The sequence below is a fragment of the Pagrus major genome, chromosome 9, assembly GCF_040436345.1.
Source record: "Pagrus major chromosome 9, Pma_NU_1.0".
NCBI lineage: Eukaryota > Metazoa > Chordata > Actinopteri > Spariformes > Sparidae > Pagrus > Pagrus major.
Genome location: NC_133223.1, coordinates 34,504,434 through 34,528,644, shown reverse-complemented (window position 1 = coordinate 34,528,644; position 24,211 = coordinate 34,504,434). Strand labels below are relative to the sequence as shown.

The 24,211-nt window shown below is 44.1% G+C and overlaps 1 protein-coding gene across 1 annotated transcript in view; it reads left to right on the top strand.

Annotated features, from left to right (window-relative positions):
• The window catches only part of ttn.1 (titin, tandem duplicate 1), a 177,799-nt gene that overhangs the window by 15,193 nt on the left and 138,395 nt on the right, over window positions 1–24,211 (top strand). The window contains exons 11-44 of the mRNA XM_073473207.1: window positions 1,054–1,308; window positions 1,989–2,051; window positions 2,136–2,394; window positions 2,525–2,579; window positions 2,744–2,947; window positions 3,326–3,468; window positions 3,651–3,793; window positions 4,004–4,231; window positions 4,345–4,586; window positions 4,674–4,906; window positions 4,998–5,162; window positions 5,250–5,418; window positions 5,865–7,564; window positions 7,649–7,927; window positions 8,134–8,400; window positions 8,834–9,106; window positions 9,193–9,456; window positions 10,091–10,351; window positions 10,447–10,707; window positions 11,311–11,574; window positions 11,714–11,974; window positions 12,115–12,375; window positions 12,562–12,822; window positions 12,937–13,078; window positions 13,200–13,368; window positions 13,515–13,746; window positions 14,104–14,388; window positions 14,888–15,004; window positions 15,171–15,359; window positions 17,005–17,511; window positions 17,800–18,303; window positions 18,745–18,795; window positions 19,451–23,149; window positions 23,693–23,971. Of these exons, the coding sequence (XP_073329308.1) occupies window positions 1,054–1,308; window positions 1,989–2,051; window positions 2,136–2,394; window positions 2,525–2,579; window positions 2,744–2,947; window positions 3,326–3,468; window positions 3,651–3,793; window positions 4,004–4,231; window positions 4,345–4,586; window positions 4,674–4,906; window positions 4,998–5,162; window positions 5,250–5,418; window positions 5,865–7,564; window positions 7,649–7,927; window positions 8,134–8,400; window positions 8,834–9,106; window positions 9,193–9,456; window positions 10,091–10,351; window positions 10,447–10,707; window positions 11,311–11,574; window positions 11,714–11,974; window positions 12,115–12,375; window positions 12,562–12,822; window positions 12,937–13,078; window positions 13,200–13,368; window positions 13,515–13,746; window positions 14,104–14,388; window positions 14,888–15,004; window positions 15,171–15,359; window positions 17,005–17,511; window positions 17,800–18,303; window positions 18,745–18,795; window positions 19,451–23,149; window positions 23,693–23,971 (12,685 nt within the window). The remainder of the gene's footprint in view (window positions 1–1,053; window positions 1,309–1,988; window positions 2,052–2,135; window positions 2,395–2,524; window positions 2,580–2,743; window positions 2,948–3,325; window positions 3,469–3,650; window positions 3,794–4,003; window positions 4,232–4,344; window positions 4,587–4,673; window positions 4,907–4,997; window positions 5,163–5,249; window positions 5,419–5,864; window positions 7,565–7,648; window positions 7,928–8,133; window positions 8,401–8,833; window positions 9,107–9,192; window positions 9,457–10,090; window positions 10,352–10,446; window positions 10,708–11,310; window positions 11,575–11,713; window positions 11,975–12,114; window positions 12,376–12,561; window positions 12,823–12,936; window positions 13,079–13,199; window positions 13,369–13,514; window positions 13,747–14,103; window positions 14,389–14,887; window positions 15,005–15,170; window positions 15,360–17,004; window positions 17,512–17,799; window positions 18,304–18,744; window positions 18,796–19,450; window positions 23,150–23,692; window positions 23,972–24,211) is intronic.

The window sequence follows — 24,211 nt, the reverse complement described above, 5'->3', positions numbered from 1 at the left end:
AAAGATACATTTTAGATGTTTTGAGGTCACCAGTTTTAAACAAGAGCCCCTTAAGCGGGGACTTTAATATGCACTTGAGATGCTACATACATGATATCATGCTAACAGACTGAGGCTTAAGCTAACGGGTCCCAGTAGGAACCTCACCATTAATTGGTGATCCATGTAGAAGAAATAGAAATAAGACAGAGAAACAAATTTAGTTCGGCAACTTAATGCTATCTCGATTTTGAGTGGGATTGCTTGTGTGAAAATTTCATCAGGACAGTTGAGAAAAACATCAGGACAGAGCTGCTAATGCTATTTTAAAGTCTGATAGCATCCAGGACAGGCTCCTATAGGGTGGGTGTTTCAGTCCTGAATGGGAATATTTTTAACGTAACCTGTGAACCCCATAACATATTTAAGTAAAATAACTATGTGCTAACTCTTAGCCTTGGAAGTAGGCTTATGCTAGCTTGCTACTATAGGCAGAAAGCTAATTAGCTGGGAAAGTTAACGTTAGCATCATATTAGAACGTCATAAGATAAGAGCTAACTCTTGGCTCTGGAATTAGGCTACTTCTAGGTTGCTAATGTAGACAATAAGCTTGGTAAGCAAACATTAGCAGCTTATGCTAGGTCAGAGTACGAGATCATGTATACCACTTCAACAGGTGAAGAAACGCAAACACTGACACACCTGCTGTGACTACTAGTTACTAAACTGTGATTGGTCAGATGCTATTTGGAGGCGGGGTTTAGTGAACGGTCATTTGGTTATTACTGCTCGCCTGAAATGCAAACTTGTGAAACGTAGTTTAGAAGTGATAAAATAATCTCTATAAAATAACAAATTTAATCCACTTTTAACCTTGTTTTTCTTCACCCTCTTAATCAATAAACACATTCAATAATCCACTTAGCTTCTTTAAAATTCCCTTAATTCTACCCTAGCTTTAATAAAACTAACCATAGATCCCTCCCTGTGCTGTGGATTAACGCAAACATTTAAAACAAGCCGACAGACTGTTTGATCATGGTGTGGGTGTTCCTCCTCTTTGGGTCGGTCAGGTTTCCATCGCCGGCTCGGCTATCGCTACTCTGCAGAAAGAGTTATCTTCATCCTCTGCTAGAAAGATCATCAGGCCTGTCAAGTCTCCCAGTCCGTCTGGTAGAGTGTCGGCGACCAGAGAGACAACAGAGCACATCCCTCCACCGTTCAAAGACTTTGCTGAGAAATATCAGAGTCGTTTTGGCGCTGAGTTACAGACGGGGGTGGTGTACTCGGGGGGCATGGAGAGAATGTATGAGGACTGGGGAGCCCAGGTTTGTAATCCAGTTTAGTGGGCTGGATCTGAACAGGACAAGAAAACCAGATGAACAAATGAAAGGTTGATGGACTGTATACCAAATCAGCAATAAAGAATTTATTTATTCTTGTCTGTCCATGACGGAAATTTGTTGTGGGTATCACCAGAAAATGATTCCTAATAGTTTTGATGATTTAATGCCTCCAACTGGCCAAAATATCACTCAAGAAATATCAAATCTATAAATCTGAATTTTCCTAGGCCCCAGAGTTTGAACCTTTTTGATTATAGCATCACGTTGAACGTTACATTTTTAACACTACTACTCATTAGGCTAAAGAAGAGCTAATTAATAAATATGTTTTCATGTTGTTGGTGCTCCTCAACCTTTAGTTTTTTAGAAGTCCGGTTTTCTTGATTTCTGTGAAAATCCAGGATTTAATAACCCTCTCATGAAAACTTTAACATGCTCGTTGCTGCTATTGACAACATCATTCTCACCTCTTCAATCCATCCAGCCTCCCCTCCATCTTTCTGTGCTGTCATGTGTCATGTCTTTTCATTATGTGTTCGATGTAAACATTCAAAGTCTTGTCCTGTGTGTGTTTGCTTTGTTGTGTCCATGTAGTAGATTTTAGAAATAGGCACATTTTTATTAAATTGTAGTGTTCTAAGTAGTCTCTGACTATCTGACAGGTGGCAGAGGCAGCAGCCGTACCTTCTGCCAGTGCCGGCGTCATCCCGCCCACACTGGTGTCTGTAAGTGTCGCCCCAAAACTACCAAAAGTATTAAAGCTTCTTTAGGAAAGAGACATTTTTCAAAGTGTTGTACTTTGTTTGCAGGGCTTGAAGAACACAAATGTGACTGAGGGAGAGTCGGTGACCCTGGAGTGCCAGATCAGTGGTAACCCGACACCCGTCATAATGTGGTTCAGAGAGGACTACAAGATTGAGAGCTCAATTGATTTCCAGATTAGCTATGAGAACGGACTCGCCCAGCTGGTGATCCGCGAGGCATTCGCTGAAGACAGCGGGCGCTTCACCTGCACCGCCACAAGCGAGGCGGGAACCGTGAGCACCTCCTGCTACCTCCTCGTCCAAGGTCAGTATGAACATTAAAATTGGAGAAAGTTCTGTTTTGTTTGTTTTGTTTTCAGTTTATATTTTACCCTTTGATAAGCCCTGCTCCAGTTAGAGTTGCTAAATCTTTTAATGTCCTCCTTCTCCTCCAGTGTCCGAGGAAATTGAGAGCAGAGAGACCGAACATGTTGAAACTGCTGTGAAAATGTGAGTCAATAAAGCTGCTTTAAAGTTTAAAAGATACGTCTATTTAGTTCAAGTTGATAAACATAATCTAACCTGTCAACATTGATCAGAATTTTACTCAAAGAAGGATTCTTCAGGTTCTTTATTTTTAAATTGTTGAGACTTAAAGACAATTGTGTTTCCAGAGTAACCGAAGAAACCAAAGAGGAGACTGTGTCTCAGGTGAGCGAGTCAGATGCTGCTGCCGCAGCTCCCTTCTTCATCAAGAAGCCGACCATCCAGAAGCTGGTGGAAGGCGGAAGTGTCGTGTTTGAATGCCAGGTTGGAGGAAGCCCCAAACCTCACATCATCTGGAAGAAGAGCGGCGTACCGCTCACTACTGGATACAGGTATGTAACATCATAATAGCTACTTAGCAGGTTATGATGTTCCCCAGAAGATGATTTCCAAGAATTTAGGTGTGGAAAAACCCAACTTTGTCATTTGTCAGGCTGAATTTTGGGAAATGTGTTGGATATGATGCATTAGACATTTATAATGTGCAGCCTTGAAACATGAAGTCTTGGGTTTGAATATTAAACTCAGTGGATCTCAAGATCTTAAAAACCAATACGGACAAACCCGACAACATATGAAATTCACATTGGAAATCTTTGGAGCAAACTGTGGCCCAGCAAATTTTATGAGCCCATTCTCTTTTCTCTTGCACCACCCCCAGGACAAACTTTACATGTGTTTGTTGCTCTTTCCCTTCCTCTGTCCATTAGATACAAAGTTGCCTACAAGAAGGACACTGGAGAATGCAAGTTAGAGATCTCTATGACCTTCGCTGATGACGCCGGAGAATACTCAATTTTTGCTAAGAACCAGCTCGGAGAGATCTCAGCCTCCGCCAGTCTGATGGAGGAAGGTATGAGAACATCTGCACCAATGCAATCTAACTTCATGTTTAAAAGAAATCAGACTGGATGACAATTTATAATGACAATGACTCAAAACAAGATCAAACTGGTTCTTCTCTGGTGTCAGAGTGTTTCCATGCCTGAGCTCACATAACATTAAATGTTGTTTAATGCTCTGTTGTGGTAACAGAAGAATACGAAGTCTACATGAAGAAACAAGAAGCAACCTTTAAGACTGAAGTGACAACCATGGTGCAGGAGCCCAAAGTGGGAGACATTCCCCCCGTTGTCGTTACCCAAATGCAGCAGACCACCACCATCATCTCTGGACAGGTAGGAGCATCATTAGTCAAGGTTGGAGGTTGTCTTGTGGTTTTGGGTGATGTTAGTTCACCAGAACCCTTTTCTGGTTTGCTTGGCAATAAGGGCTTTATCAGTGTTTTAATAATCAACAAACAGTAATTGTATGGTTATTGACAGCCACCACTGAGACAATCAAATGTTTGCTGTGTTCAGATTTCTAACTTCTCATCTCATCTGCAGGAATTCCATCTTTCAGCCATTGAGCTGAGGATCATTCAGGAAATTGAACTCCGCATTATGATGATTACCTACAAAGAGATAGTGACAGAGGACGGAGAGTTGATGGTGACCGCCACCCCTACTGAGGCTGTGCAGCCCTCCTTCGACACTCCTGTCAAAAACTACAGGATCATGGAAGGAATGGGCGTCACTTTCCACTGCAAGGTGTCTGGAATGCCGCTCCCAAAGGTACTGAATTTAAGAAATAGGGTTGTCTTTGGTGAACTTAGATGAAAATCTTCAGAATTGAATATGCATTTGTAGTCAAAGTGGTCTTATAATGACATTTTGTTTTCTACCAGATTGCGTGGTACAAAGATGGCCAGCGAATCAGGTCTGGCGACCATTACCAGATGGAAGTCCTCCAGGATGGACGAGCCAGCCTGCGTTTGCCAGTGGTTCAGCCAGAAGATGAGGGCGTGTACACCGCCTTTGCTACCAACATGAAAGGAAATGTCGTCAGCTCTGGGAAGCTCTACGTGGAGCCGTCCGGTGCTGGAGCACCTCAGAGATACACTCCACAGCCAGCAATGCAGAGGATCAGGTAAGACCTCATTCAAAGGACTAAGAAGTACTTCTGATGTGCCAAACTGTTGACAGCTGGGTATTGACGACTATGCTTCCTCCTCAGGTCCACATCTCCTCGTTCTCTGAGTCGCTCTCCTGGACGTTCTTCCAGCCGGTCACCAGGACGCTCTCCTGCTCGCCGGCTTGATGAGACAGACGAGGCTCAGCTGGAAAGACTATACAAGCCTGTGTTTGTCCAGAAGCCTGCCTCATGTAAATGCTCTGAGGGGCAAACGGCCAGGTTTGACCTGAAGGTCGTTGGCAGACCGATGCCTGACACATACTGGTTCCACAACGGTGGGTAAAAATATATAAATATTCATTAAATGGTTCTTGATTAACATTTGTTGGCTTCACAATTATCAAAATCTGTATGTCACCTCCTCAGGACAACAAGTGGTTAGCGACTACACCCACAAGATAGTAGTTAAAGAGGATGGTACACAGTCCCTGATCATCGTCCCAGCCATGCCACAGGACTCTGGAGAGTGGACAGTCGTCGCTCAGAACAGAGCTGGACGGTCGTCCATCTCTGTCACTCTCACTGTGGATGGTAAGACTGCAGCTCATCTCAGCCAAGAGGATACTTGTGAACATTGACTGTAAGGTTACTTGATGATTTCTTTTCTTTGGTTTTCAGCTAAAGAGACCTTGGTGCGTCCACAGTTCACTGAGAAACTGAGGAATCTCAGTGTAAAACAGGGCACTCTGGTTGAACTGGCTGTCAAAGCCATTGGAAACCCCCTGCCTGATATTGTCTGGCTGAAAAACAGTGACATTATCACCCCACACAAGCACCCGAACATCAGGTATGTCTTATATTAGCTGTGTTATTTGTTTTTCTAAATTGGCTCACTGGCACGCAAATTGAGACAGTAAAGCCACAGCACTGTTTTCATTTAGTTATTTTGTATTTATATTTTGCTTCAAAAGATGTTAGGATCTTCATAACGATGGTGAAGCGATCCAGCTGCCACAGCACAATCATAAAACACTCACTAGCAGGAGTGGATTTACATTGAAGTATTTGATAAGAATAAGTCTCTTTGGCTTGCTGGATGTCTCACTATTTGGCACTGACAGATAGCATTGAATCAGCTTATGCAACCTTGAAAGCTGGAAGCTGATGGCGTACTTAAATGGACTGCCATTGTTTGAATTCATGAGACCAGTTCGTCAAAGCAACTGTAATTTTTCATTGAAGGGAAAAACCAAAATGTTAAATATATTCTAATAAGACAAATCGATGTTCCAGGGTTGAAGGAACCAGAGGAGAGGCCAAATTCCAGATTCCCTCAGCAGCTGGCTCAGACAGCGCCTGGTACACTGCTACAGCCATCAATAAGGCTGGCAGAGACACCACTCGCTGCAGAGTCAATGTGGAGGTGGACTATGTTGAACCTGAACCAGAGAGGAAGCTAATTATTCCCAAAGGAACCTACAAAGCCAAGGAGATTGCCCCTCCGGAGGTGGAGCCCCTGCATCTGCGATATGGACAGGAGCAATGGGAGGAAGGTGACCTTTACGACAAAGAGAAGCAGCAGAAACCACAGTTCAAGAAGAAGCTGACCTCTGTCCGCATGAAGCGCTTCGGTCCGGCTCATTTTGAGTGCAGACTGACCCCTATCGGTGACCCCACCATGGTAGTGGAGTGGCTGCATGACGGCAAACCTCTGGAAGCTGCTAACAGGTTGCGCATGGTCAATGAATTTGGCTACTGCAGTCTTGATTATGAAGTTGCTTATGCCAGAGACAGCGGTGTCATCACCTGCAGAGCAACCAACAAGTTTGGAGTTGACCAGACCTCAGCTACCCTGGTCGTCAAGGATGAGAAGGGTCTTGTTGAAGAATCACAGCTTCCTGAGGGCAGAAAGGGAGCTCACCGAATTGATGAGATAGAACGCCAGGCTCACGAGGGAGGGCCCTATGGAGTCACTGCTGAAGAAGAAACTGAGAAAATGAAACCTGAAATTGTCCTTCTTCCTGAACCAGTCAAAGTTTTGGAGGGTGACATTGCACGATTCCGCTGCAGAGTGACCGGTTATCCATCACCAAAGGTTAACTGGTACCTCAATGGACAACTAATCCGCAAGAGCAAGAGATACAGACTTCGTTATGATGGTATTTACTACCTGGAGATCACTGAAATCAAATCCTATGATTCAGGAGAGGTCAGAGTGGTGGCTGACAACAACCTGGGCTCAGCCGAGTACACTGTGAAGCTGGAAATCCAGCAAAAAGAGGACTTCAGAACCCATCTGCGCCGCGCCCCAGAGGGAAAGGCACCCGAGGTCACAACCGAACCTGGAAGAACACCATTTGAGGTTGTGAAGGCTGAGAAACCTGCAGAGGACTCCCAGCTAAAAGAGGTGGTCACACTGAAGAAGGCCCAGAGAATTGTACATGAGAAATCCACAGAAGAGTCAGAGGAGCTGAGGGGCAAGTTCAAGCGCAGGACAGAAGAAGGCTACTATGAGTCCATCACCGCAGTGGAGCTCAAGTCACGCAAGAGGGATGAGTCCTATGAAGATCTGCTGAAGAAAACAAAGGAGGAGCTGCTTCACCGCGCCAAGGAAAAGGAGGAGGCTGAGAAGAAGAGGAAGGAGGAGGAGCGTCTCAAGGTTACAGCTAAACCTCTAAAACCAGAAAGGGTCAAGCTCTCAGCCAGCATGGAGGCTCCTAAGATCCTGGAGCGTATCACTAGCCAGACAGTCGCACAGGGTGAAGAAGTCAAGTTCAGAGTCAGAGTTGTCGGCAGACCAGAACCTGAGTGCCAGTGGTTCAAGAATGGTGTTCAGCTGGAGAAGTCTGACCGTGTTTACTGGTACTGGCCTGAGGATCATGTGTGTGAACTGGTGATCAGAAATGTCACAGCAGAGGATTCTGCTAGTGTCATGGTTAAAGCGTCAAGCACTGCTGGAGAGACTTCAAGCCATGCTTTCCTATTGGTGCAAGGTAACAAAACTCACTACAATTTGCATGTGATTCTCTACCCGAATTGTGTAGGTTTTAACAGAGGTTTTGTTTTAATTTTTGCAGCCAAGCAAGTCATCACCTTCACACAGAAACTGGAGGAAGTCGACGCAAAGGAGAAGGACACCATGGCTACCTTTGAGTGTGAAACTAATGAGCCTTTTGTCAAGGTCAAATGGCTGAAGAATAACGTTGAGATCTTCTCTGGAGATAAATACAGAATGCACTCTGACAGAAAGGTTCACTTCCTGTCTGTACTGATGATTGGCATGAGGGATGATGCAGAATATACCTGCATGGTTATAGACGAAGACGTCAGGACGACTGGCAAGCTCAATGTTGAAGGTGGGTTGGCTAACAACTGGCGTCTGTCAAAAAGGACACCACCTACACTTTTTCATTTAATTTTTTTCTTCAGAGATGATGGACACGTACAGGACCACATGTTACCACACCTATCTTTGAACTGGTCTTTTACACTGGTTCAGTAGTCTTAGGTTCAGTCACACTGACAACAATAAACATGGGTTAATATCGGTTTCTTTTAACAGGAGCCCCACTGGAAATCCTGAAGCAGCTGGAGAGCACAGAGGTGCCTGAGACGTACTCTGGAGAGTTTGAGTGTGTTGTGTCTCGTGAGGACGCTGAAGGCAGCTGGTTCTTCGGAGAAAAGCTTCTCTCTTCTAGCAGTAAATATGTCATGTCCTCCCGTCGTGGAAGACACAGTCTGTCTGTCAAAGATGTCAAGAAGGAGGATCAGGGAAAATATACCTTCAAATGTGGCGAGTTCAAGACAAGTGCATCACTGAAAATGAAACGTAAGTAAACTTTGTTAACATTGTAAACTTTGACCTTTGTACTGTTGTAGTACATTTGGAGCCATCCAAAAATTTGTTCCAAAAAAGACATTTTGATAAGTTTTGGTCACATTCCAGTGAATTTTGGTATTAAAAGTTCATGATCCCAAGAAGGTGAGTCCACTTGTATGCAAAAAAATATAGAAAACTAACAGGCCATGAAATTTGTGGAGAACTATCCCGCTCTTCAGAGGATGAACCCTTAAGATTTTGTAGCATCACAAGGTAGCTTATAATCTAAAGGCTGTAAGGATGGCTGAAGCACCATTTTGTTGTCTCATTCACCAAAATCATATATTGGGGTGTAAAAAATTCTTCAGCCTTTAGAAAAGCACTACTTAGGTTTTTATTCTAGTTGTATACAGTGCCTAACATGTTGTTCTTGATGCTTCAGTGCGTCCGGTGACCTTGATGCAGCCTCTGACCGACCTGACTGTGTGCGAGGGCGACATCGCTCAGCTGGAAGTCAAGTTCTCTCAGGAGAATGTTGAAGGAAACTGGCTGAAGAATGGGAAGCCAGTCACAGCCTCAAACCGTGTGCACATCGTTATTGACAAACAGATCCACAAACTTCTGATTGAAGACACCAGCAAGGACGATTTTGGAACGTACACCTTTGAGGTTCCCGCTCAGGAGATCTCAACCTCTGCAAAGCTGGTCATTCAGAGTAAGACACTTCAGATGCATTACGTTTTTCTAAACGATTTACTGTTCCAAAATGTTACAAACCAAAATTTTTCTCTTGCGTTGCAGCAATCGGCATCTTGATCTCACTTAAGGACATAAACGCTGTTGAGGGCACCAAGACTGTCATGGAGACCAAGATCTCCGCTCAGGATGTCAGCTCAGTCAAATGGTACCACAATGACAAACAGCTGACGCCCAGCGACAGAGTCCAGATGGTGGCAAAGGGAGCCAAGCAGCGTCTGGTCTTCAACAGGACCTACGCCTCCGATGAAGGAACCTACAAACTGGTGGTTGGCCGAGCCGACACCAGCTGCAAACTTACTGTTCAGAGTGAGTCAATCCAGGAAAGACTGAGCAAGGTTTAAGCATGTGTTGACTTTTGAAGACCATTAGTAGTCTACCGGACTGCTACTTAGTTTTGTATGATTTGTACACACGGATGATATTGTTGTGTTTAGATGGGTAAATAAAAATCATGCCTCCCCTGTTTCAGTTAATTTTCAAACAGTTAACACAGTTTGAGATCTTGGTTAGATTGATACCAAATTTAAAGGAAAATGTCATTGACAAGGCTTTTGAAACCAAAGTTCAAAAGACCAGGAAATAAGATCCTGGTATTCCGGGAATTCTCAGCAAAATCTGTCCCTGTTTCTCTGAAAACATTTTCAGATTTTTTTCAGGAGAAGAGCAATATATTCATGGTAGTAAAGAATTAAAAATAAGTTGATATTGTTAATTGCTAATTCAGGGTTAACATGTAGCGCAGACAGACATGTGACTTGTGGGCCACACTCTGAAGGAAATGACATGAAACTCCACAATCTTCAGTTGGCCAAAACCTGCCCTGATCTGACATCTGACTGAGTGAAACAGTTCTATGTGCTGGACATGAAAAGGACAATGTTGACCAAAAACACTAGTTGATCATTAGTTAAATGGCCTAACTCATGTTCCATCTCAACAGCTGTCCAGATCGTGAAACCCATGAAGGACAAGGAGTGCTCCGAATCTGAGAACGTCACATTTGAAGTCGAGGTTTCTCACCCCGGCATTGATGCCTTCTGGACATTCAAGAGGCAGCCACTCAAAGCCGGTCCCAAGTACAAGATGGAGTCCAAGAACAAGCACCACAAACTAACTGTCATGAACACAATGAAGGATGAGGAGGGCGAGTACATGTTTGCTGCTGGTGAGAAGATGTGCAGTGCTTCACTCACCGTAGCAGGTAAGCTAACACGATTATTCAGCAATCTGAGAGATGGTTTCTATCTGACCAACTGGATGAAGGATTAACTAACTGGAACTATCTCCTCTCCCCAGGCGGTGCTATCAAGAAGCCCCTCCGTGATTTGGTGGTAGCCGACTCCCAGACTGCTGTGATGGAGTGTGAAGTCGCCAACCCCTCTGCTGAGGGCAAGTGGCTGAAAGATGGCCAGTCCGTCGACATCAACGAGAACACACTGAGCGAGGTGGATGGTGCCGTCAGACGCCTTGTCTTTGTCATCACCAAGACTACAGACGTTGGAGAGTACACCTATCAGATCGCCACCTCCAAGACCTCAGCCACCCTGAAAGTGGAGGGTAGGTCCAAGTTTTATGAAGGACACAGACATACAGATTACATCCTGTTTAAATTCTTTATAAAGGAGAACTGAAGGATGAATATTTGATGTTTTTAAATTGCATTACATGTACAGTACTTGATGACGTGTAATTATATATCAATAAGATTTTGATTCACAGAAATGTATTTGACACTATATCTAAGGACGACTGAACATAAGGAATGCAAATTCATTTAATCAGATACATCAGTGCTCTTTTGTTTTTTTCCTGAATAGAAAGCTAAGACTGACTTAAGACTAAATCCAGCTCACTTTTGGATGGATGGATGGATGGATTGCCTTACTTACATGATTTACCTTGTTAGCGAGCAAACTTGTCATCAACATGCTAGTCAACAAGCTTGCTCGCCAACAAGATACATCATGCAAGTAAGACAATTTTGAAGTACCTGCAGTTAGCTCAGCACAAACACAAAATTATTACAGATTCACCTTATTTGCTGGCAAATATGTGTCCATAGTAATGGCTACTTGCAACCAAGTTGAGCAACTAATCTAAGGCACCCACAAACACACAAATTGCCAAAACCTGGATTGACGACATTGTTTATCTCCACAGCTGTGAAGGTCAAGAAGACCATGAAGAACCTGAACGTGGTCCAGACTCAGGACGCCGTCTTCAGCTTGGAGCTGACCCATGAGGATGTGAGAGGAGCGCAGTGGATCAAGAACGGCGTTGAGATTCTGCCCAGCGATAAATACGAGATCAGTATTGAAGGCACCACCCACACACTGAAGATCAAGAACTGCACCACACAGGATGAATCTGTTTACTCTTTCAAACTGGGAAAACTGTCCGCAAACGCCCGGCTGAACGTTGAAAGTAAGCAACCACTGATTTAAAAGTAAAAAAAACATAAATTCAATTTCTAAAATTAAAATCACAAAAGTGGCTAGAAGAACATTTCCTGGGCAAATAGTTACACAGCAAAGTCTTAAGCTTTAAAATATATTCCCCACAGCCATCAAGATCCTGAAGAAGCCAAAAGACGTGACATCACTGCTGGGTGCGACTGCCGTATTCGAGTTGGGCATCTCCGAGGACAACATCCCCGTGAAATGGTTGTTCAACAAGGTGGAGCTGAGGCCAAACGATCACTACAAGATACTCTCTGAGAAGAAGACCCACAAACTGATCGTCCAGGACGTGGATAACAGCAGACAGGGAGAGTACACTGCTGTGGTGGGACACCTCCAGTGCAGCGCTCGCCTCATTGTCGAGTGTAAGTGTTAGCATAGCATGAAAACTGCTCTTTTCATTTCAAATTTTCCATAAAAAAGTTAAGGCTCATTCAAGAAGAGGCCAACCTAAGAGACCTTTATGTTCATAGTTGGATAAATACAAATGACATTTTCTCCTCAGCCCTGCGAGTCACACGGCCCTTGAAGAACGTGGCAGTCCCAGAGACCAAGGTGGCCACATTTGAGTGTGAAGTTTCTCACCTCAACGTGCCAGCCGTCTGGCTGAAAAACGGCATGGAAATGGAGATGAGCGAGAAGTTAAGCATGGTGGTTCAGGGAAAACTCCACCAGCTGAAGATCATGAACTGCAGCAAGGACGACTCTGCAGAGTACACCTTCGTCTGCGGGAGCGACAGAGTCTCTGCAACGCTGACTGTTAACCGTAAGTTCCTCCCCTGAGCTACAAGGATCCCTGCCTACCAAAAAACACCTTGATCTTCAATTAGGTGTTTTCTGTGTTTTCATGGTTAAATTAAGAATTATTAAGGTTATTGTGTTTCCACACTTTTCCTCTACACTTTTGTCTGAAAGTTTCATTGAACTCACCATCAGTTTTGTTGTTTTCCAGCCATCCTCATCACAACAATGCTACAGAACGTGAATGCTCAGGAGAAAGACATAGTCACGTTTGAGGTGAATGTCAACTATGAGGAAATCACATACAAATGGCTGAAGAATGGCGCAGAGATCCGGTCCACAGACAGATGTCAGGCCCGCTGCAAACAGCTCAATCATACTCTGAGCATCAGAAATGTTCACTTTGGAGACAGCGCCGAGTACACCTTCATGGCTGGCTCCGCAGTCACTACATCCAAACTCTATGTTGAGGGTAAGATTTATTTTTGTATTTCTTGTCACCACCCACTCCTGGTAAAAAAATATCTGTAGCTGCTTGATGTTCTGCAATGGAGTTTATTTATTTCTCTGTCATCTTCCGCTGCAGCCCGTGTAGTTGAATTCACCAAACACCTGAAGGACCTGAAGATCACTGAGAAGAAGAGAGCGACCTTTGAATGTGAAGTTTCTGAACCAAACATCCAGGTGATGTGGATGAAAGACGGTCAAGAGCTGGAGATGTCCGACAGGTACCATAGCTCATATTCAGCTGATAAACCACTTCTACTAATTATACCAACATCATGGAAACAAATAAATGAAGAAAATGTCTTGATCCACGTTCTACATCCTCTTCTGTGTGTCCTGCAGATATAAAATGACTTCAGATAAATTCGTGCACCGTCTGGTGTTGCCATCAGTTCGCCTGTCTGATGCCGGAGAATACACCGCCGTGGCCGGGTCGAGTATGTCCAAGGGCCACCTGGGTGTCGAGGGACGGGACATCAAAATCTCTGAACCTGCTAGCAGGGACATCACTGTGAGTTTATATAGTTATCTATGAACAAATGCAGTTAAAAATATTTTGAAGATACAGTTTGCAGAGGGTTAACCATAGATACTACATAAATTCAATTTCTCTGACAATTTTCTGTAATCAACTTGACCCTTTGTCTATTTTTGCAGGTTGTTGAGAAACAAAGAGCGACCTTCGAGTTTGAGGTAGATGAGGACGAAGTGGAGGGTCACTGGATGAGGAATGGAGTGGAGATCCAGTTTGAGGTGGAGAAGAGGTTCAATTACGCTACCATAAGGAAGCTCCACCGCCTCACTATCTCTGAGACCTACAGGAGTGATGCAGGAGAGTACACTTTCTTAGCCGGCAGAAACAGGAGCACCATGAACCTTCATGTCAGACGTAAGAATCATCAGAAACATCAGAATCAACACTCTCACTACAGTTATACATTTTTATTGCTGTGCTAATTCATGACCCTTTCTGGAAATGCATTTTACTCTGGTCAATTCTCAAACAGTTCACAATTGACAAGAAAATAAGTAAAATGTACTGTTATTACATTAAAGTTACGGGTAATAAACTAATAAAAACATCATGATACATTTACTCTGACTAAGCACCGCAGAAATTTACTTTATTCCGTTAGCAAAACAGCCAATGCTAACTACACTTATTTATGCAACATTTTCGCAGCCATACAATCTTGTGTCTCTAAAAATCAGACTTAGTTTCATCTCTCCTGCTCTCTGTTTTCAGTGCCAGAGCCTCCTCAGATCGTCCGCCCCATGCAGCCCCAGGCAGCATTGTCAGGCAGATCTGTTCGCTTCTCGGTGCAGGTGAGCGGCCTCCCTCAGCCTCAGGTGTCCTGGTACAAAGACTCCCAGGTTCTGTCCACCAGTTACAAGTGCAAGTTCCTCCACGACGGTGACGAGCACACGCTGCTGCTGCTCGAAGTCTTCCCAGAGGACGCCAGTGTCTACAGCTGCGAAGCCAAGAACGACTACGGAGAGGTGACAAGCTCTGCCCCTCTCACTGTGGAAGGTACGTTAATCACGGCGAAGTATCACGATGTTGGAATCTGTTTAGTTTTGTCCTCCACTTTACCTGCATGTTTACAGGATATATTTCAAAGCAGAATTGGCTTCTCAAACCAGAAAAATAAAGACACAAATTCAGTCTAAAATAGGAAGTGAACAAAAATAAAATAAAACAAACTTTCAGCAGCATAAACAAGCATCAGTTTTACACATAAAACTGAAGCATGAGAAAGAATAAAAACTCATAAGAAGAATATAACTTCTTTCCACAGTTGTCGTAAATGTTTGATTACTTAAAATCATTATTTATTTCACAGAATGTATCCACATTTGTATTTATTTGTATTTACCTGTTTTTCCAATGTTGCAGTACAACAAATTATAAAAAAAGGTTGAGGCTTTACTACAACTTACATTTTTTTTAGTTTATCAGCTAACCAAATTTGACTGTTCACCAATACTGTCAACGATTGTGTTTTTTTGTCTTCTGGTCTTGCTTCCAGTTCCAGAGGTGGCCGAGGTGGCTCGGGTCTCTCCTCCAGTCCTGATGGCCCCCATACGGGACATCCTGGTCACAGAGGGACACCCTGCCCAGTTCCAGTGCACCGTCTCAGGGGAAGGTAGGCTGCACAGCTCACCCTCTTATGGCTTTTGATTACAAATATAAATACTGTCACATTTTACTATCTTGTAATGCAGACACACTTGTCTACCATAAATTCTTTAATACATTATAAAACAGAAGTTGTTGGGATGATCCTGACTGTAAACAAACGCTGTCTCCAGATCTGCAGGTTTCTTGGTTCCTTAATGACAGAGAGATCAGACAGTCAGACATCTTCAGGATGTCTCATTATGGTGACACCTGCCAGTTGGAGATTTCCAGAGTTCTCCTCGACCACGAAGGAGAATACTCTTGTGTTGCCACAAACTCAGCAGGCATGGTCACATGTGCTGCGACTTTGAATATCGATGGTGAGTAATTCAGATGTACACCTGCTGATGATATTCAGATTAAACTGTCAGACTAGTGCTCACTGCACGTGCTTCAACAATCAAACTAAGACCTTCTCTGCTAGCATGTTTTTAATTAGGGATGCTGTGATTTTCAGCCCCAAATTTAACTTGTTGGTTTCTATGCGATAAGAAACTGTTAAATCTGAAAAATACTCTGAAAGTGTGTTTTACACAGAAACAAAATCTGAAACTCTCTGTTGAATGGTCAGCTGGTTAGTCAATGAATAATCCAGTGGTCAAGCTAATCAGCCAAGTATAATTCTACTCACTGATAATACTCTGGGGCTAAACCTAAAAAATCATGTTGCTTTAAAACTTCAGGGGCATGCTTCACTCTCACTCACTCGTCAAATATAAACTGAAGCATCTATTGGCCCCAAAAAACAGCTGTTATTGAGCCAATAGACGGCTGCATGCAAGTGGCGAGGTTTCAGGCATGTGTGTTCGGTATGATAGAGAGCCAGAGATCAACTTCTGCTGGTTGCACATAGATGTTAGTTGCCGACATTTCGTGTAATTGTACTGTTTTCAGAGCCAATCAGAGGTACTGTTTGGGTGAAGTAATCAGAATAAAGGGCCATTGAAATAATTGCAAATTTTCTTTTCTTTTTTTTTTTTTACAATAGTCACTGAAACCTTTCTAAGGTTCTTTTGGTGGAAAGCCATGTCATTATCAACAAATGGGGCAGGTTAGGCTAACATTAGCAAGCTAATGTGGATTTTTTTAGCATTCCTCATGTCAAATTGTATTCCGGCAGACAAAAGTTCCACCGAAATTGGTTGCTAACAAGGTTACGTTATTTGGCTAGCGAGCTAATATTATCTTATTGACATTGTTAAGCCTAGCATAGCGTAAGTGCACTGCAAGTGGGAAAAGCTGCTAGGCTAGCTTAGTCAAAGGACAAACTCTGGAAGTTAAAAAAAACAAACAAAAAAAATACAATTTCTCAATAAATCTCAACTTTGTTGAAATTCTGCAATTCACTTAGACTGTCGTTTCTCTTCAGACATGTCAACACATCTTTTTGCAACCAGCCCCTGGCCTTCAGAAAGCCTTTTTATATTTTTATTGTGATGGTGTTACAGTTAAACTAACTGTAGTAAATTGTTTCTTTGAGCATGTTGGAAAAATATATTTTAAATCACCTGGTAGTCTTTGATTGTTTTTGTTTTCTGACACCTTCACCGTAAGCACAGGTGATAATCTTACAGGTTTCTCTTACGTGATGCATGACTGTCCTCTCTCTCCATGACTATCTCTTAACAGTAGGGTCGTCTTTATTCTGAGTCATGAATCTTTATTTCAGAGGAATGCAGCATGGTCAAAACAGAGCTGAACTCTGGAAATCTAGGTTTCCGGGTTCCTCATGCTCAAGCACGGATATAATCCATAGCTGTTTTTTATTTTAAATTTTGGCTCCAGTCAAGCTTGCATGATTGACAGCGGAAACCAGCCACTGTCCACTCCCTCGCTGATCATGACTGATCCTCAACACTCCACTCCAGCTGCACTCTTGGCAAAACAAGCTGTGACACAAGTAGCCTGAAGAAGTCACCAGAATGATGTGTTGACCTAATTCTTCTACTCTTTCTTATTGCCCAGATGAAAAAGCCTTAGCTAGTGTGTCGAGCACTGGGGCTGAGACTATAAGTCAGAGACTGGAGGTTCACAAAGAGAGTTTCAGCTCTCTGTCGGTGGGACAAACAGCCCAAAGTGTTGAGTTTACTGAGATGGTCTCTGAGAGCTCCTCCATGTCTTGGAAGACAGTTGAGATTCAGATGGAGAGTGTGAGCTCGGTGGAGATGAGCAGTTTTGATATCAAACTCTCAGCCAGCCCCAGACTGCTGATGGAAATGAGCGACGTCCAAGTGAAGAGCGGTGAGATGGCCGAGTTCAACTGCTCATTTGACGGGCAGCCCTTCACTGGGGTGGTATGGGATCATAACGGCCAGAATCTGGCGGACACAGAGCGGGTCAGGAGCTCTCATAATGAGGGTCTGTTGTCCCTGGTCATCCAGGGTGTTGGTGTGGCGGACCAGGGTGTATACCGCTGCACCGCCACCAACCAACATGGCCAGAACAGCTCCTCTGCCCAGCTCACTGTTGAAGGTGGTTAATCTTTCTTTTTTTATTAGTCTGTTTCACCATCTGGTCCATCCTACCTCTCCACCTGCTCCTCCTGCTTCGTCCCCTCCCCTCATGATTTAATATTTCCTCTGTAACCTGTTAGATTGTAATAGAATAACAAGCTTTGTAGTCTAGTTTATTGTCTTCCTGCTGTTGCCAGCTTTGCCTCGCTAACCTCATCCATCCATCCTGCTAACCCCTTTAGTGTTTAGAGTCATAGCCTTTAAACTCTGACCCCTAATTACTCTCCCTAACTTTATTCTCACCCAGCTAAAGAAGCAAATCTCAAAGCAGAAACCCCCATCCCTACCGATTCTGTGCGTAAAGTGTCTCAGGCAGACAGGGAGACCCCTAGAGATCCCCCTGACCAAGACAAGCAGGAGGCGGTGGAGAAGCCAGGACTGTTGCCTCCGTCTTCCCAGAGACCTCACAACCTCATCAGCCACCTATATTTCCCTGATGTCCTGCCTCATGACAAGCGAGGTCAACACCTCTCCAGCTGCCCCGAGTTCCTGATCAAACTCCCCCCTGAGCTGCTGATCAGAAACAAAGACAGCGGCTCCCTGTATTGCGTTATGAAGGGGGTTCCCACTCCGTTTGTCATTTGGCTTTACAACCGTTTGAATATTGAGGATTCTGTGTCTTACTCTCTGAAACACGACGGCCCCCTGTGCTGTTTAAATGTTAACAATGTGGGACCCGGACAAGGGGGCTCTTACACTTGCAAAAATATCAACTCAGCCGGAGATGCTGAGTGCAGCACAGTGATGAAAGGTTGGCATCTGCATGCTTTTGGTCCTTCTGCCCGCTTGGGCTTTGTTTGGCCCACCACTCATCCACACTGCTTTCCACCTACACAGCCAGCAGAGGCACACTTCTCCACACGGCGACAACAATTCTTCAACAAGGTTTAACCACTGTGTTTAGGAGAGGTCACTGACCTTTGTGTCCTGCTTTACTGACAAAAACAACGAAAGATACAAAGAGAGAGGGTCACTCATATCACTGAACATTTTCCAAAAAAAAAGCCAGAGGTGCTGCACACTAAAGACCAAAAGGACGCATGCAAGAATATCAGTAAAAAACAAACAAAAAAAAAAAGACGGATAATATGGATGCACGACCTGTCACTGATTCTAACAGTCTTGCACCATATGAGACTTTATGTGCAGTTTTGGGAATGTTTTTAATTTGTAAATGTTTGTGTCTTCACAGTAACTGCACTGGAGAAGGAACCTACAGTTCAGATCCAAGAGGAACTGAAAGGTAAATATAGTTTCATGTCCGCAGGCACGTCTCTGTCCATGATGTAGTTCTGAATGGCCTAAACACCGTACTTTAAAATGTTCAACTTTGTCTTCAGGTTGTCCTGGTAAGAAATGTATGTTCAATTTCGGGAAAATTGAATTTTTTGTTTCAGAATGTGTCACCAGACAAACGTAACTAACAGTCCAACTCTCAGTAGTGGAAGGAGCGGGCTCAGTTGTCATCACATGAACAAATTATGGAACTCTGAAAGTGTTTTTCCTCCCAAAATCTTATAAAGAAATGGGATGCTTTGGTAAATGGACGCCAGTAATGTAAAAACTACACAAATACATCTTGCAGAATAATAGTACCGTTGGAAAGACGTAGTAAAGGGAGCGTTTGCTAACTGGGAAAATGTTGGCCAGATGTTGGCAAATGGTCAATGTCTCGCCAATGTCTTCCCAAATAGCAAATACTTCTCATACTACGTCTTTTCAGCGTAACTAGGCGTAACTAGTGCTAACATCTGCAAGACGTATGTGTGCTATTTGGGTTGTCATTAATTGGCTCAAACTTTAATTTATGTTGCAGTCTGTAGATGCATAAATTATTCTGTTTTCAGTGCAGCTGATTGTATGTGTGTCTCACTTTAAACTGTCATTATTCCACTCAGCCTTCTCTAGCTCAAGCATCACAGTAGAAGAGGAAACCCAGGAGTCGTACTACACAGGCCTAAAGTTACCAGATATAAGCAGAACACTTGAACTTAAGCCAGACTCCAAACGCTTCTCCAGCACTTTGGAGAAGAAAAAAGAGAAACCAGTTTTCCTCAGTGAACTTTCTCCAGCAGATGTGACTGTTGGAGAAACTGCTACGTTTACCATCAAAGTGTCCGGTTTCCCGAAGCCGACCATTCAGTGGTTCCATAACGGGCAGACTATAACGAGTTCGTCCGTGTATACGTTCACTCACGAGCGAGATGAGTATAGTCTGATCATTACCAAAGTTCAAAGGGAGTTTGAAGGGGAGTACTCCTGTATTGTCAGTAACAGATTTGGTCGGTCGACTTGCACTTCTTATTTGCATGTTCATGTGAAGGAGCCAGAGAGGGAGGAAAAAGTTGAAAAGATAACATTTGTGCCGACTGGCAAACCCCCAGAATTCACGAAAACAATTGAGTCTCTTCAGTTGTCTGAAGGAGGCCAGGCTTTCTTCAGGTACATTGTGACTGGAGATCCTCTCCCTGAGGTTCACTGGCTCAAAGGCAGCTTCAATATTCAGCCCAGCGGGTTCTGTATCATTGTGAACAACCCAGACGGATCAGGCTTTATTAATATCAAGAGTGTCAAACATGAGCATGCTGGCGTCTACACCTGTAAGGCCTCCAACCAGTATGGAGAAGCCTCCTGTACTGCAGAGTTGTTGGTTTTTAGAGAGAACATTCAGGAAGAGTTGGTTAAGACAACAAAAGGCTTGAAAATATCTATGACCCAACAAACCACAGAATCCAGATTACATCAGGAGAGAACTCTGTCTGATCGGATGATTTATACCATTAGCACTGAAGACCGGCAGATTATTCCAAGCGAGGAGGTGGGAACCCTCAGAGAGGTCGATATCTCTGCTGCCACCCTCCATCGAGAGCAGGTGACCCACCAGGCAGCAGTGCTACAGTCTCATGAAATTCAGGAGAGGGTTTCTTTAGCTCCCACTCATCCACCCCAGGTCTCAGCTGTTCCTGTGAAACAGCTTCACATGGCGACATTCTTATCTTCAGTCCAGGAGAGACAAAAGATCCCTGAGCAGCACTCTGAGCGCATTCTCAGCCCTGAGATTGTAGAACTGGAGTTAGCCAAAGAGCAGCCATCAAAACTCATGTCAGCCACATCTGAAGAGGTCCTCCCACTCACCACAGTGAGAACTGAGGCCTTAACAGACAGGGCTCCAGAGCACATGAAGGTCTTGACCGAACCCAGGCAGCTTGTCATCGGTCATCAGGTAGAGTCCACCCTGCCTATTCATGATGAAACTTCAGGCATCACCCACAGGCCAGAGGAAGAGAGGAGTTTCAGAGTCACTGAGGGGGTTAAGATTTTATACTCCGCTCAGTCTACAGGGCAACTGCCAGTCACAGAGGGACACTCTGAGCCTCTGTCACCTGTAGATGCAGCCACTAAAATCTTGATTGAGAAAGAGCAACATAAGCCAGTGGTAGCACCAGTGAGCGAAGCTCGAGTGGCTTTATCAAAGGAGCAGAAATTTGAAATACACAGACCAGAGCAGGAGAGTATCACCCCATGCAAAGACGTGGTCTATAAGTCAGCTGTAACTGCTGAAGAGAAATATGAGCTCCAAGGTGAACAGGCAGGACAGGTGCCAGGTATAGCATCTTCTGTGAGTCTTCAGCCTCAGCGAGAGGGGGAAAGACTCCTGAATCTTCAGGTGATCAGTGATCAGGATGTTCTACAGTCTGAGGGTCAGTTCAGCAGCGAAAAACCTTCGACAGAGCAGGCAAAAACAAGGAAGAGCCCAACTTTGTTGCATTCAGTGACTCAAGAAGAGCAAAGAACTGCAGTCTGCGAGGAGACTTGTGAGTTCTCAACAAAGACTGATGCCACAACCATTCAGCCGAAGAAAGAGTTACCGCAAACACAATACCTTCAGTCGATTCAATCCTTAACAGTTTTACCAAAGGAAGGCATACTTACCATCACTAAACCTGATCATCAAGTGGCATCACAGAAACAGGAAAAGGCTAGAAAGAATGCAGCTACATCAGAAGAGAGAATGGAGATCACAGCAGATTATCACAAAGATCTTGATGTGTCGGTGACCGGAGTTCAGTCTCAGCTTCGAACTGAGCCGAGGCCTTGCAGCATCCTCACTGTTTCCTCCCAGCCCATGCAGCTGCCGAAGGAGACACCTTTCACCACTGATGTCAAACAGCAGCGAGCACTCGTCCAGAAAGAGGATTACTGGAACATCATGCATTCTTTGAACGTTACAGACAACCGGACTCTAGAGGAAGGTCACACCGTCAGCATTAAAACTGATGAGAAATTCAAGCCTGAGATCAAAACTGAGCCCAAGATCACCAAAAAACCTGTTTTTATCGAGGAGAAGGCAGTTGCCACTGAAAGCTGTACAATCTTAGAAGCCGCTGAGCAAGACTTTGCAGTCCAGATTCAAGAGGGTCAGTCAGTCCGACAGTCTGTGGTGCTAGAACAAAAGCAGGTCATTATGGGAGAGCAGTCATGTGAGATACATAAATCTGAGGGCTCGACCGTCAGCATCGTGACCCAGCCTAGAGGAGTTCTGTTTGTTCATGAGTCTCAGGACGCCCAGACTCTACCTAAGGAACTCAACTTTGTCATTCAGATCCCCAAATCATTGAGTTTAAATATACGACATCAACTCAGAGATGCTCTTCAGTCTGCTGTGGCCAGTGAGCAACCAGTGTTACTAGCCGACGTTGTAGGAAGGTTAGAGGCAGTGGAGATACAGGAGATTAAGGTTCAGAGAGAGCCCAAACAGGCCTCATATACATATCTGATCACAACACCAGGTGCCCCCCTGGAGATCACACTGTCTTTTGAAGGCAAGTACCCTCAGACAGCTGACCTCAGGTCTGAACTCCAGGTAGCTCTGCATGCTATGGTCTTCCGCGAGCAGCAAAGTCTTACATCAGAGCAACCAGGTGCCATGCAGGTTGAAAAGCCTCAGAAAGCTATGGTCAGCTCAGCGCCCTCCAAAGAGGTGTTGTCATCTGTAGTGGACACCTTGATGGTGGCAGAGAGCACAGTCGGGTTTCCTCCTGCTGTATCTCAGTCTGCAGCCATCAAAACTGAAGGCAAGGCTTCCTTCCAAAGCGCAACAGTTCAGAGTCGATCCGAAATCCATGAGTCTGTGCAGGTGAGCAGGAAGACAGTCCGGTCAGAGAGGGATGCCACCGCTGCTGAAGTGACCATGACAGTGCCTTTGGTTCAGGTTCCCGTTGAACAAGGTGTGGACATTTTTGTCCACAGAGAAACCAGAGAGGAGTACCTGTCAGAGGCAATCATGATCAGCGAGTCCTCTGACAGTCTGGTAGATTATCCTGTTGTTATTGATTCTCTGGAGGATGTTTGCACTGAGGAAAACGGCAAGGCCACATTTACTGCCAACATTAAGTATGTCACCAGAGTGAACTGGTTTTTCAATGGGCAACTGGTGAAATCTGGCAAAGAGTTCAAGTGTTCTAAAGACCACGACACGTACACACTAGTTATTGAGAAGGTTGTCAAGGAGAAGCATCAAGGAGAGTATGTCTGTGAGGCTGAGAATGAAGCCGGCAAGACTACAACATCTTCAAGACTCACTGTGGTCTCAAGAGGTTTGATGATGGACAATTTTTTGATATCATCATCAACTAACGTCACACATCGATCAGTTTTCAAATCTGTTGTCTGCAAACCTCAACCATAACTAAAACTTGATATCATTTGAACAACTAAACTGAAACACAAGGTCTTTTAAGGTTTATTTGGGTATTTTCCAAGCTAAACTCTGAGCTTGAGGTTTTCACCAGACAGCAGTGACATCCTCACTTTTCCTTCAAGCCTTCATTCCGCCACATGCATCCCCATATCCATTCCACTTCCTTCCAAGGAATCACCTTTGAGTTTGAATCTTTAAACATCCATCAGTCCTCATTCTTCATTGCATGCTTTCTCTTCCTTATCACAGAATCTCTTTCATGACACCTCCAACCCAAACCTAACACCATTTTCTTCCTCCACAGTCACCACAGCATAACTTTGTTTGTTTCACTTTTCCATCCCAGGATCACCTCCGCCTCCTGCACAAACATTCCTTTTTGCTTCCATTTCAACTACTACTGTTTATTTATTTTGCTTTTTATCTTTTTTTCTTTCAGTGAAACCTGTGTTCAGGCACAGACTCGTCCCTGTGGAGATCAACATTGGCAACATTGCCAAGTTTGAATGTGAAATTGAGGACGCTCCTAATGTGAACTTCAAGTGGTTCAAAGATGGACACCCCATCAAAGAGGGTGATAAATGTAGGATTGTCAGCCGCTTCACCACTTCCTCTATGGAACTTCTGAGCCCAAACAAGGACGATAGCGGTGAATACAGCTGCAAAGCATCAAATAAGCACGGCAGCGATGAATGCTCTGCCACCCTCAGTGTGACAGGTAAGAGCAAGGCATGTTTTCTTCCTCTCCGCTGGTTGAGTTTGGAGCTATTATTGTTTCCTTTTTCCTACAACGTGTCATCTTTTGCTGTTCTTTGCTGGTTGTGTCTTTTAAGAAACGTTGGTGCTTGAGGCTTAACTGTGAATTGTTCGTCAAGATTTCTCGCTCTGCTGGTTTGTTTTTGTCTATCTGGCAGGTTTTGGTTAACAGGGTTTAACATACTAATGTGTTTCTGTTTTT